Raw genomic sequence first — 14,183 nt, forward strand, 5'->3', positions numbered from 1 at the left:
TTTGTCTCAACAAACCCAAATCCCTTAATACCATAATCTTTCTTTTAACGCACGCACACACAAATAAACACCAATATAAACATTTTCTCTTAAGCATCTCAACCATATGGCAAGCCCTGAATGTTTAACCTTTAACCTGTGAGAAGGAGAATAGACCAAAATGTCAAAAGAAAAGTGGGTTAAGCTACACTTGGCTTATATGTCTAGCAATACAAAGTGAGAAAGGGCCTGTCGACAATGGGACAAAAATAAAAACAAATGTAGTCTGTGTGCTAGCGAAACTTACATGAAAAATTGTGACAGCGAAAATAACAGTAGCTTCCAAACGTCAGAAGGCTCACATATCTAAGCTAACTCCAGATGGAGGATACTCACCCCATGTGATGGGTAGGAAATCCATCCTAACTCTCCTTGGCTTGCTTTAGAATCTAACAGGTTCACTGTCAGGGGGGAAAGAGAGAAAACAAAGAACATATGAGTGTCTAGTCCTTGTTAGCCCCAATTAGCCCTTATCTAATCCCACAGGAGAGATCCCCGACCTCAAGCACTCCAGTGCTGATCATGCCACTGTTTACTCAGCTGCCACACAATACACATATTCTACGCTAGGCAACAGTAAAGGCAGAGTTCGTCAGGTCGTGTGGAGCATACAAGCCGAAGTTGCTAGGCACAGATAGCAGAAAAGAAAACGTGCCGACGGAAAAAAGAAAATGGTCATTTTCACTGATGTGAGTGTCAGGCCTGTTTTGCCTTTTGACAACCCCTGAGATTATTATAGATTTTGATGAGAATAGCAGCATGATTGTAGTTACTTTACTATTGCTAGATTCGGAAAGGATTACAGCAAAAAAAAAAAAAAAAAAAAAAGCTCTTTCAATGACTTGACTACCATTGACAGCGATAGCCATCCTATCAACTTTGAGTGAAAGAGGCTGCCCGCTAATGATCCCTGCCTCTCTTACCCTCCCAGTCATTTTTTTTTTTCATGATGTTTTGCCCGTACTAATCCGATGTAAAATAATAATAATAATAATAAGTAACCAGTATTATCTCGTATATCATTTTTCTTTTGGTTTACAAAATGAACTGTGTCGCAACAGACTTTCTCTGCCAAGTTATTAAGAAAAAATACAATAGTATGTCAAATAAATCCCCAATTGTTTAAAATGGAAAGCCACAATACGACTCAGTTTTACAAACGAAACATTAAAAAAAAAAAAAAAAAAAAAGAAGAATAAATACATAAATAAATAATTTTAAAAAAGCTTCAAAAATGCTGTTGCTAAACTTTTAGTGTGGCACCAGTGTACACGATGTATTATATTTTTGGTATTAAAGTAAGCCTTACCTCCTAAAGAAATGTTCTGTTTACAACTATAACACAATGCCATTTTACTACTAATGGTTTCTAAAGAATAGTAGGATCACACAGCGGACATGTTTGTCCAGTGGTCTGATTTACAGCAGCCGTAAAGCGTGGTGGTGCTGTAAACACACAACAGTACTGGATCGGATCCGATCTTGTGATGACACTTAGTATCGAATCAAGACAACACTAGTTTAAAGAAATAAAAACAAGTTGTCAACTTAATTTATGTTGTCATGAATAATATAGGAAAATCTGTACTTTGTGGCGTAAAACAAATAAATTGCCATAGCCACTCACAGCACATAGTAAGGCTGCAAATAAATATTATTATTAATAATCTATTAATGTGTAGGTTTGTACAGTATTTGAAAATGGTTATCATTTTAATATCAGTGGTCAACAAAAAATCGTTGGATAAATGCAAACACTTTTTGGAAATTTTGAGGTGCTAAATCCAAATCTGACCTTTTTTTCCTTCTAAAATCTAATTATTTTTCAAATCAAGATTTACATTTGTAACAAAAAGTAACACTATGTCGCTAAATAATACCTGTTATGTCATGTTTTTGACAACTGCAGACACAGCAATATAGGGGCAACGTGACGTGCTGTATTGCACTGAAGCCAAAATGCTCCAATTTGTGAGAATGATGACAGTGATTCAGAAAACTGTATATAACGATGCAAAGGACTGGAAATTTAAAGTCAAAATAAAATCAAATGTATTTGTATAGCCCTTTACAAAAACCTGAGCGGTCCTCAAAGTGCTTTATAACAAAGAAAAATATAGTACATAGTGAGCAGAAGTACAATTCAATAAAATTGAGAGAAAAATAAAAATAAATTATGTGACACACTAAAAGTCATTATGACGCACTAAAAGTCATTTCAACAAATAAAACAAAATTAAACAGGTAAAATTGAAACACAATAAAACCCTAAAAACCAATCTATCTGGTCAGGAAGAAAAACTACGGTAGTTTAAAAAAGTGGGTCTTGGTATTGATTGAAAATAGAAAGTTTATGAAGAATGTGTCTAAAATACCACTAAAATAAGAAAATCAAAAATGATGATTGCATGTAAATTAAAGAACGTTTGAACTGATGACACAATTGATATTAACGATCACATTGTATAAATCATTATTAAAACTCATCCAACAGAAAATGATAAAAACAATTTTGGCTAGTGAAAGGGCATAGGTTTGGTCTCAACATTGGTAGAGACTATATAACAGCATAACCTGCATGTACACTTTATGCTGGGGAGGGGACATTAATAAAACCAAACAGATTGGGTGAACAGGAACAGGGGTACATTTCTCAAGAATATGAACCTAATTAATTAATAGGCTAAATGTTAAATGCAAAAAAAATCTGTATTGACTTATACTAACTTTATTGTGTATTGGTTCTGGTGATATACCGTTTAATTCAAACCTAATTTTGAAAACTGCAGGTTAGCAAGTTTACACAGTTTAATGTTATGCTAACTGTGATGCAGGGCGGACGTTCAGTAGCAAAATTAGTGGTGTGTTCCCCACCTCAACAACATTGATGTCTTTTTACATTATTTACAGTGGCTGCTGCTGGCCGAAAAAAAAAGAAAAACAACTTCTAATATCCTTCCTCTTCGAAGGAGGTGGAGGAGGAGGCATGACATTATTCAGTCGTAGCTGTACATGTCTGTGTGGGGTGGGGTTGGGGGGGTCCAAGTCATCAGCCATTCAAACGTGCGTTTGAGGGGAAAAAAAATGGACCGGCACATTCAGCAAGGGAAAAGGGGGAAACATAAGTCTGAACACAATGAAAATAATTCACTTAATAATGGTAGGGTCAATTTCATCGTTACAACATATTGGCAGACAATCTAAATGACCTATATAACTGAACACTTTATATAATGCAAATAAGGTTGCTTAAAAGTTGGTGGGGACAATTTGAGCATCCTGAAAAGTTGGTAGTGTTATGTCCCTAGTGTAACCAGTGAGTCATTTGATAGTCAAAAAGCCGTTAAATTATCAATTATTTTTTAGTAAAAGTATGGAATGCAAAAAAAAAAAAAAGTAAAAAAAAGACATGTAGACAATATGTCTATATGCTGCCTAACTATTTTTAATTTGTCCATTTTACCCAGGAGACCCCCGTTTACAGACACCGTGGAACCGCTTTTGTTTCAACCCAGCCATAAAAATAAGTAATTATATTTATTATTCAAAATGTCTACTATTTTTAGCTTAGAATTATTACTTGATGTCTAATATTTAGTTTAAAAAAATAAATGACTTTATAAAATTAATAATTCGCATATTTTAAGCCTTTAAACAAATTACGTCACAATAAAAAAATAGTGTCTTTAAATAGGTCACGGATATCTACCTTATAACTATTGCTTAATTATATTTTTTTTTGTTATTGTCGCATTTTCCCCGATATTTTAGATGATAAATAATTGATCCAGACAGCAAAATTGAAAAAAAACCTTTGAAAGGGTAAATATTTGAAAAAGAAAATCTCGACCACTCCTTGATGTGTGTGATTTCTGCATTACAATCCCGGTGATATTACTGTGTTTCACCCATAAAATCCCCCAAAAGTCCGGCTCCATTCACACTCGGTGAGACATGCTTCATGGAGTTTTGGGATTGAAACAAGGTAGGTACGCGATAATATCTCGTTAAACTAATGGTGTCTATAATTATGCTCTCTCATCCTCTCACCTCGAGTACGGATTTATTTATTTATTTATTTATTTATTTATTTATTTATTTATTTATTTATTTTTAAATGCCCTCCTGTTTTTCTTCCCCCAGAAAATTGAGATTTTAAGCTTTCCTATGATGTATCAGACATGCAGATAAGACAAATTGGAAATTTAATTGGGGGTCTCAGAGTGGCACGTCAAGTCACCTGAGTGTTTTCCGCCACAGTACATTCAGAATGTTTATAGCAAGGTTCTGTTCATCAAAAAAAAAAAAAAAGGGAGAAGAAAAAAGTTAATACAAAAAGTTAAAAACACTTACTGCCACAATTAAGAAATGAACTTTTTTTTTTTTTTTTTTAATTACAAACACATTTTTCCAAAGTGTATAAGTTCATTCAGTAGTCTCTTTTCCCAGAAAGACACTCAACTTGACAAAACATATGTGGGAAAAACTAGTGTGGTCAAATTACAGCTCCCAATTTTGATTCAGATTATTCATCCCAGGTTGACGGTGAGATGTGACGAGCAGTTTCTTGGCTGGAAAACACTCAGCACTGTCAGCACTATTGGCATAGTGGGGGGATCAAACTTGACTGCAGACCAATTTTCATTTGCAGTGATTATGTAGCAAGCATTTTATTTCTAATTTGTATTTACACAAATGGAAAAATGTTCCAGTGAGCCAAGGAAAGAAATTTGCATTGACGTAGTGTTTTCTCAAGTTTCTCAGACACGTCTTGAATAAAGGAGACAATCTGATCGAAATGCTGTTTCAGGGATGTGCATTTTGAAATGCGTTGGCTCGAGGCATCCCGACAAACCTGACAATTTCTATACACAAGCTGTCAACACAGTGTGCCATGTAATTTTCTTCTCAGTATTGCTGAGATGCAGGAAAAACCAGTGGAAAGCAGTCATGTCCAAGCGTTGTGCCCGAAAGCTTTTGAGCAAATTATTTGAATAAAAGTATGCATAAAATTGCCCTTTACTTTCAGTTTGATCATAGGGAATTAACAAAATTCACTACTGTGTATTATTTTTTTTATATTTATTCAAGTTTTTCATGATAAAATAATAACGGTTTGAGAAGTACAGCAAGGAAATAAGCAAGTAAAATTAGGAAAATAAATATTTGGCCCTTCGTCAGTCCAAACGAGTGAGATTCTAATACAGACTGAACTATTTCTCATGAATATATTCTTCCCATAATTTCATGACTGCAACCCGTTGAAAATATGGCAAAAATAGGACATTTTTGCTCCAAGATGCGTTTTCAGCACAGCATGTACGCCATGTTGGTGATGTGCTGCTGCCAAACAAAATTTTGTGGGGGTGTCTCGGTGAGTGCTTTAACTTGAACTCAAGGAGCTCATTTTGCTGCATTAACAAGTTACTAAAGTTCCACTAAAATTTGAAAATGAATTTGCTGGATGAATGAAGACGTCTATATAAAATGAAATATTATACTTTGGCTTAAGATGGTACAGTTTTCGCCATGTTTAACTGTCTATTTCAACACAGAAGATTCACCCTACACAAGCAGCTTTATCAAGGACAACCCTCGAAATTCATCTTGTGATTTAGCGTGTACCATCTATTTCAAACCCGAATTCTGGTCTACCAAAACTATAGCCTTCTTGGGCTGACCAGCCAGAAGAGTGGCAACAGACACATTCCTATTAGAGTCTAATGAAGCTATCTGTTCTTGTCAGATAATAGCAGCTTAGCATCCAGGGCCATTGCTTCCAATTTACATTTCTCAATGAGGCGAACCCACCACTCAAATTGAGCCGAGCGAGGGAATTTGAGAGCAGAAAATTAAACAGCTCTTATATCGCGTGGGGGAAAAAAAGCTCCATCCAGCTGCACTCGGCCGAGAATTCATCACCAATACTCACACGCGTATAAACACTCAATTGGAGCAGAGTTCTGGAAAAATACACACGTTCACACTAAAGTCCTCATCAAAGTGCCTCCACTTGAAAACATGTTGGTTCATATTATATGCGTATAGTCCAAGTGCAAAATATACCAAACAACTAAAAAGACACAAAGACCAAGAGAAACTAGCAGACACGAAGAGACGCCTGACCCCCTGGTTCATGTACACACACTTAGCATGCTAGCATCATGCAGCATAGCTCATGCTCCATGAGGGAGTGCCTTTGACTGGGATATGTTAATGTTTTTAGAAAAGGAAATCAGGCTGTACATTTAAAGCCTTGCAAAAAGATAACATTTAAATATCTCCATTGATAACACTTGTTGAGAAGCAAACATTTTAACTCGTGTGTGTGTACATTGTCAATTTAATGAGCTTAACATTTTTGGTATGCCAATCATGAAAATGCCTTACATTATTTGCAATAAAATAATAAATGCAACTATTGGCGGTCTCAGATCAGAATATATTGTAAAAAAATCAAAAATATATTAATTTGCCTGGGCTCACTGAAATCTAGCAAAGAGTTATTTAATAATTTATTTCATGAATGTGTTTCTAAATGTTCTACATTTAACAAATTTTGAAACTTGTTTTGAGCTTTTTTCTGTCTTTTATACTTATATTTTCCTTCGCTCATTGGCTTCCATTGACGCGGCGATAGATGTCCAATCTTGAACTGGGAGCGCTGGCAGCGAATGAACGACAACCCTCCCAGTTCAAATGAATTGGACACCTTCTAGTGACAAACTGATTTAAATTCACAGCAGAATAATGAATAGAGCCACGTAATTTGACGTATACCATCGAAGGCACTGAAAGAGTTAAAAACAATAAAAATAAAAATAAAGAAATATTCTGAGATTTAAATATTAGACCATATTACCTAGACCTATGCAATAGAATAGAATAGAATATAAATAACAAAGCCCTTTGACATACAGTATACAGTAGAGAATGCCATCTATATGACATGTGCATGTGAAGGTGGGCAGGCTGCAGTGCAGGCATAGCAAGGCGACTTGTGTCTGTGTTAAAGGATGAAGTGTTCACCTCCCATTATGAATAATTCAAGTGCAGAGTCGCTCTGTCTGATGTTACTGCTGCGTGCCCAACCCCTCTGGCCCCATTCTTCTTTTCTTTCTCTTTTCTTTTATAGTCACACGCCCTATACTTATCATATACCTATGCGTTTAGAAAAATATATACATACACGCAGCATATGCACTACATAGCTGTGGTTATCCACAAATGGACCAATCTTGTATCCAAGTCCGATGCTCAATGCTGTTCCTTCTCAGTGTCCACTCCAGCTCAGTGATTGGTTGTCACACATGAGGTTGCGTGCGTTTTGGGGTGGCATATGTTTGAAAGAGGTGGGTGTTTTAGCTCGTTTTCAGCTTCTCTTAAAAAGGTACAATCGCTCATAAATCTTGAACTTTCCCAGCGGGGCTCTTCCGCGGGGCTCGCGGGGCCAATGCGCCCCACGGGCCGCCTGAAAAACCGGCATCACGACAACCATCGGAAGGGCCAGACACACATCAGAATTCGAAATACTTGTTGTATCCAATTCATACAACGTTCAAGGAACCATTTTAGGCAAAATACTGTACAGCACTATTCTCTAAGTTATTATAACGCATTTCAAAGAATCAAATAAGAGCTGCATAAAATATTTTTATTCATTTAATCTGTAAAATTGAAGCAAATCGAAGTAAATACTTATTTTTAAAACAATTAGATATTGTTGTAATGCAAAACGTTAGGTTTTCGTGCACAGAATTTCATAGACAAAAAGTTTTGTATGTATTCTCAAATTTAAAAAGTTCTTAAAATTAAAATTTCCATAGTGTTTATGAACTTGGGGAAAAGTTGCAACTTTACTTTTTCTTTAAATTACAATTAGCTTTCTCTTTAAATTACAAGCTTCAATACTCTCCTGTTAACTTGGAGGAAAAAAGACAAGTGAAACATGTTACCATGAACTATTTTCTCAACAAACAGTAATTGGATTTAATTGTTGCGCGAAAAAAATACATTCCAAGTGTTTATCTAGTCTGAACTCTTTGTCTCAGTGGACGTGTGTGTCAGTGGGAAAAGAAAAAAGATAATTTGGCTTTTTTTTCGTATACTTTCCTCCTTTTTTCTGGTTCATTTGAAACACACACATACACGCACACCCACGCCATGCAATGCGCGGTTGAAAAATCCACACACGCACTACAACACATCAAACACGCACACAAATAGTATTATTTTGACCATTGTTGCTAGGTCTCTGGGGGGCGTCTTGATTCATTCAACTTTATCTTGGAGTTAAAAGTGGATAAAAAATTTAAATCATTACATTGCTGATTTTTTTTAATTCAGTTTTAAACATTTTTTTTTTTTTACTCGAGCAGATAACATTGTATATAAAAAGTTATTTCAAAGTATACAAATTTAATTCAGGCCAAAATGGAAAAAGGGAAAAACTAAGTTCCTTATCTGAATTTTAAAGCTAAAATTTCAAAAGCTATTTAAATTCTATTTTTTCTCTAATCAAACTGTCTAAACTCATCACAAAACATAAAAATTCCCGTTTCTCCCACCCTTCTGCATGGCTGATGCTGTCACACATGGATTGGGGCAGCATTCAAACTTTTTAAACTCTTAAGAAAGTCCGTTCAGCTTTCCGATCCAAAATATTCCTAAACATATTTACTGAGGCGTTTAGGCATTTAAAAATTACATTACAGACGGACTCACTGCTTTCAATAACCCCCATAAAACAATTGTTAACTAATTGATGTCAAATACACTAAATTGCGTAAACAGACAAAACATAACATCATTAGGTTGATCAAAGTGAATACAGTTAATATGTTTCCCCAATCATGCAAAAAAGACAATATGACACGGTTAAATGCAAATTTATGCACTTCAACCCTCGCAGACATTTAGTGACTCATCCAGCATGCATGCGCACTCGTCTCCCTGTTTTGATCTCTATGCAAAGTACACTCTGGCGTTCACTATGGATTAAAATAGGAAATTTACAGTTTATGCACAAAGAATAACATTTGCAACTTTCACTTATTTGCAGTTTCGCGTGTTTAAACAGGTGACCTTACGTCCAGGAGACCACGCTTCTCAATCTATCGCCTTTTACAAACCCCCCACACACTGTCCAATAGAGACAAATATGAGGCAACATGGAAGTGACTCATTTAAAGTCATAAATACCGTTATGTGTTTCGGGTGCTGAGTACCAACGAATTTGGAACGTTTTCTAACTTTATACGTTTGTGTAGTAAAAACCTCAACCCAAAAATGAGCACTTTAGGTGATGCAGGTCAAACCATTAGGAACCCAGATTTCCTCGTATACACACGTGTAGCCGTATATTGTTTATTGTTTGGGAATAGGAGTGACTGGTGTCCAAATTGGGACTTTGACGGCTCATTGGACAGAACAGATCAGCGAACCGTGTAGTTTCTTTTGAGCCTTTTTTCCACCTCGGTTTAAATCGATGTTTTAGCGACATGTTTGGTAGTCATTCCGCCCATTCTCCCCCATTCAAACACTTAATCCTTATTTGAGCTATAATCCGAAATTACAGAAGTCTTATCTGGAACGCATGTCTTTTGTCTTGTTTCACTGTCTACAATGTGACAGTAAGGGGTGTAGATGCTTCTTTACTAACATTCCATGCTGCATATTTACATCATCTGTACTATAATCGCGCTTTTGCTTGAATTCCAATCATTTGGACAAATCAAACACAAGCGCAAAACACCGGCCGATGAAGCGAAGCACGCTCGCGCACACTCAAGAGCACATGCCGGACAACAAAAAGAAAGGAGACTTTGCTTACCTTCATTTGGAGGGTAGACGATCGTAAAAACTGGAAGCAAGAGGGAGAGTAAAAGATGTAAAGTGAAAAAATGTGATCGCGAATTGCAATCCATGGCGGCGCATCAGAGGTGCATAACTCCATGAAGCCACTGACTGGTCTGAGAGCTTCTTCTTTGCGCGAGGCTCTCTCCCACTCTACGAGTTCAGGCGCTTTTCCGCTGGGTCCTACAGAGTCTGCAATGAGTAGGAGTGAGCAAGAGAGAGAGGAAAATACTGTCCAACTTCACCACCGGGACAGTGGGGTCTGCAATCTTCACAAGAATTTATTTTAAGCAAATATATTTGATTAAAAAATATTATTGACACTAAAACAACCAAAATACAGGTAATGATGCATTTATGACATGACTATTAAATGTGCTAAATACAGTCCAATGCTGATTAATAAGAAGAAAAAGCTTGGAAAATTATTTCATTCACCAACTGACCAAAGATAAGCAATGAAGCAAAGGAATATTATATGCCGAGATAGAATAAAATGTTTTCGATTTACAACATTTCCGCTTTCTTCTGAATTTGTGAAAACAAAAACACCTCTTTATTTGTAGCGGTGCATTTGATGTAAAGTCAATGACTGAAGGGTTCTTTGGTACACTATACTGAGACACAAATTTGGCTGCTTATGTTCCAGCCGGCGCTGTTTCACAAGCCCTACAGATGGCAGTAATGTACGTTTAAAAAATGTCAACAGACAAATAAAAACTGAGGAAAAAGAGGTGTGGCTACATTAAATGTCGAGCGCATAGAATGACAATTCAGCCAAACCTTGGTTCGTCCATTTGAGCGTTTTCTTGACTCCATCCGTTTTCTGCTCTAATGTTTCCAATTCAAAATAAATAGGATTAATCTGTTTAAGCCCGGCAACAAAGTTATACAGTGTTTTTATGTGCTTGAAAATATTTATTGTGTGCTTTAGGAACTGTGAAGCATTGTGGAATGTGGTGGCCATTTTGGGCTTGTTATATCGATGATGAATTTAAACAACACTGTGTAGTGTAGGGTGACCAAACGTCCTCTTTTGCCCGGACATGTCCACTTTTTACATCCTGTCCATGGCACCCGGCAGGGTTTTTTTAAATTCATGAAAATGTCCGGTTTTCATTATTTTTCAAGGAACCAATTAGCATGTGTTGAAATTGACTGACACTTTACACAGAATGCTACGGTACTGCGCTGCCTGTGATGTGTTCCCAGAGAGCCTGCTCAGTTGCTAAGACTTTTATTAAGATCAATAGGTATATATCTTTATTGTACTTCAGATACCAATTTGCACATGCGTGCGCAGTCATAAACTGGTTTTATCATGGCGTCATTCCCAAACCAACCTTGGTCACGCCAGGAGCTTACAAGCTATATACTAGTATACTTGCTAAATTTTTCTTTCAACAACTGTTGACATCTGTTGGAGCTTTGTACTGGTATGATCTGTAAATCCTGTTTGGTGTCGCATCATTGCGCTGCCGATGATTCTAAACTTTTATAGCGATGTTTGATTTTTGCCTCGGCTACAAGGTGCTCTCTAATAGTGTAGTTGTCAGTGAGCTGAGTCGCGCTAGGCATTATTGGAAATGTAATTTTGAACTGCGTCTGGAAACATGCTGGTTGAATTGTTTGTCAGTTTATTTCGGTTATTGTTTGCGTGCAAACAGTGAATGAGGATAATAATTGAATGGTAATAACAATTTGTCAACGACAATTGTATTGATAGTAATTTTTAAAAAATGTTTAGCAGTCACATAGCCTACCGCGTGTGTGTATTGACTGGACTACACTTTCATGGAGCTGCATTATATTCATAAAATATTTAGCTATCAGTTAATGAAGAACTTCTGTGTAATGATGACATTCAAGACTGATTATTTGGAGGTTGATTTCTGTCTTTATTATTTACCCCCCCCCCCCCCCACCAAAAAAAACAAAAAAAAACAACAACAACAACAAAAAAGAGTATAAATAAAACTGAATTTTCCTATCCAGACAGAGGAGGCATACCGAGGAGAGTGTCCTCTTTTTTAGATATAAAAATAGGGTCACCCTAGTGTAGTTACACATTCAACAATGGCCTGTTAAAATTCATAAAAGGATTCTTTTAAGGTTAAAAAAAACACATGATGCTAAAAATGTATATGCACCACGTGAAAATGTTATCTCAGTTCTAATTGTGGTTTTTGATTGTTTTTGCATTGTGTTTTTATGTGGATACACAAAACATCCTTGATCAAAAGTGTGTTGTGTACAACACCCCACTACTGTGAAAACATGGGTCCCCTCAAGAATATTTTGAAGTGTCTATTGGAATGTGAGCAAAATAATAAACAATGAAAACATCAAAATGGCTGAAAAAAACAAAAACTTGAACTTCTAAATAACAAACCAAAGCAGCCGAAAGAAAAGGTGCCAGCCAGTATTCCTGACCACATTACATGACAAGTGCTGTATTTGACACTTTTCTTCTTGAGTTCAAATGTTTAAATTTAAATTGATTGGGCAGAAAATGGGCAACATAAACATTGGTCGTGAATTGATTGATTTAGACTTCAAGCAATAAACATAATACGCTAAAGATTTTGCACAAACCCCGAAAGTTTGTGATGCTGTGGTTTTGTATGATTTGTCTTAGTGCTAATTCTTCCGACGGCTTTACAACGCATACTTGCTTTTAAAAACGGTGCTTTGTATAAGGGATATTTAAACGTTTCTGTGGCTACTTTTTTTGTAAATTCAATGTGGAGGGTCGTACCAAACTGATGGTAGAAAGGATACATCCAATTTACGACTGGAGGCGAAATCTTTGGGCATTGAGGGATATTATATCCTACTGTGTGCATGTTTCTGTGAGGGCCATTACGGGCCCCTGACACCACTAGACTTGATCCACAGCAAAAGCCTGCACTGACAGTCTAACGTCAGTGTCCGTGCTGAGACACCAGCTGTTGTGGTGGGGGGTTGAAGGCTGTAAAGGCATTTGACGTATGGCGAAAGTTAGAGGAGACAGCAGCCAACAACAGAGCTACTCGGTCGGATTCTTGGAAACGGCTTCTGAATTTAAATGATTTTATTTCTTGGTCTACATCTCACGCATTGTCACAAAGCTAGACACCGACAAAAATTTAAATGACTACAAACATTTTCCAGGTTATCTAGTGCTTGTGATTTTTCACACAACAGCTGCTCTTTGAAGTCATACTTATGTCATGTGTATGTTAATTAAATTCTTTACATTTTTGGAGTGGGCTTAAATGGATGGGGTATGAAACGAAAAATTGAACTTTTCTGTATATATGTCAAATTCCCTATGTTTTACCGGTGTATTCTATATACAGTTTACTGAATATGCGTATGTATGCTATTAGGGGCTCCTCACATTACATTTCTTTTTCAGTGAGGGCCTGGTTTGCCTTTCCTGATGGTGTGACTCTGCTAACAGTGGGCTTCACCGCATTTACAGTTGAATCCCTGTTTTCAACAGCATGTCAAGACTCATTTTGACTCATATTACAATGACAGATGGGGAACCTATGTTTGTTTCCACTTTGGAATCGTGACTGAAACTTTCGCCATAGATGGTTTGTTTTTTTACAGAGTACTTACAGTCTATACAATATATGTACAAGTTACAGTATATGGACTATATAGGGTTAACATATCAAGAATAAAGTACTAGACTGGCTTCTTTCAAAATCTATCCTGTTGAGTGATTCAACCAGGAGTAATGCTAAAGTATAGCTTTGGTATGTGAATATATAGAAAACTGAATTTGAATGTCAGCATTCATTTTACATTATCCCAGTTATTTACTATTTAAAATGCTAAATGTCAGTGTAAAAATGCACTGTGGTTGACATCTAATTCCTGGGGTTTGGCTGTTTGGATTAAAATTTATCTCCTTGGGGTCATGTCACGGGGTTGCTCCATGCCTGTTGAGCTTGTGCTGAGCTAAATCATGTGCTAGCCTAAAGTAGTGTTAGCTGGTCTTTCCTGAATTAGCTTGCTCTCGATAATCAGTGCAATGTTGAATGTTAAGTACACACCATGGGTTTACTCAAAACAATTGAGGATTTCTTTGACTCAAAGGTACGGACACTCCAATGTGGTGTTTCAGTATACAACCTGTAATTCAGAAAAATCTAAACCTGAGCAGACTGTCAGGACAAATTTGAGGCTGACAAAAATATATATTTTCACACAAATACTGTATATTATTGGTGCAATGAAATTATAGTAATTTTTTTAATGATATAAATGTGTTAAAATATACAGTTCTTTTCTAT

At 36.4% G+C, this 14,183-nt stretch overlaps 1 protein-coding gene across 5 annotated transcripts in view; it reads right to left on the reverse strand.

The window, feature by feature from the left end:
- Positions 1–10,069, reverse strand: part of LOC130927196 (ephrin type-A receptor 3-like) — a 167,775-nt gene extending 157,706 nt beyond the window's left edge. For 4 of the 5 annotated variants that reach the window (XM_057852842.1, XM_057852843.1, XM_057852844.1 and 1 more), the window contains exons 1-2: positions 9,872–10,069; positions 376–440 (exon numbers count right to left, since the gene is read on the reverse strand). In XM_057852842.1, coding sequence (XP_057708825.1) covers positions 376–440; positions 9,872–9,965 — 159 coding nt within the window. In that variant the 5' untranslated portion in view covers positions 9,966–10,069. The remainder of the gene's footprint in view (positions 1–375; positions 441–9,871) is intronic. The other variant, XM_057852845.1, reaches the window with a different exon arrangement.
- Between the last annotated feature and the right edge of the window lie 4,114 nt (positions 10,070–14,183).

This window comes from Corythoichthys intestinalis, chromosome 12, assembly GCF_030265065.1.
Source record: "Corythoichthys intestinalis isolate RoL2023-P3 chromosome 12, ASM3026506v1, whole genome shotgun sequence".
Lineage (NCBI taxonomy): Eukaryota > Metazoa > Chordata > Actinopteri > Syngnathiformes > Syngnathidae > Corythoichthys > Corythoichthys intestinalis.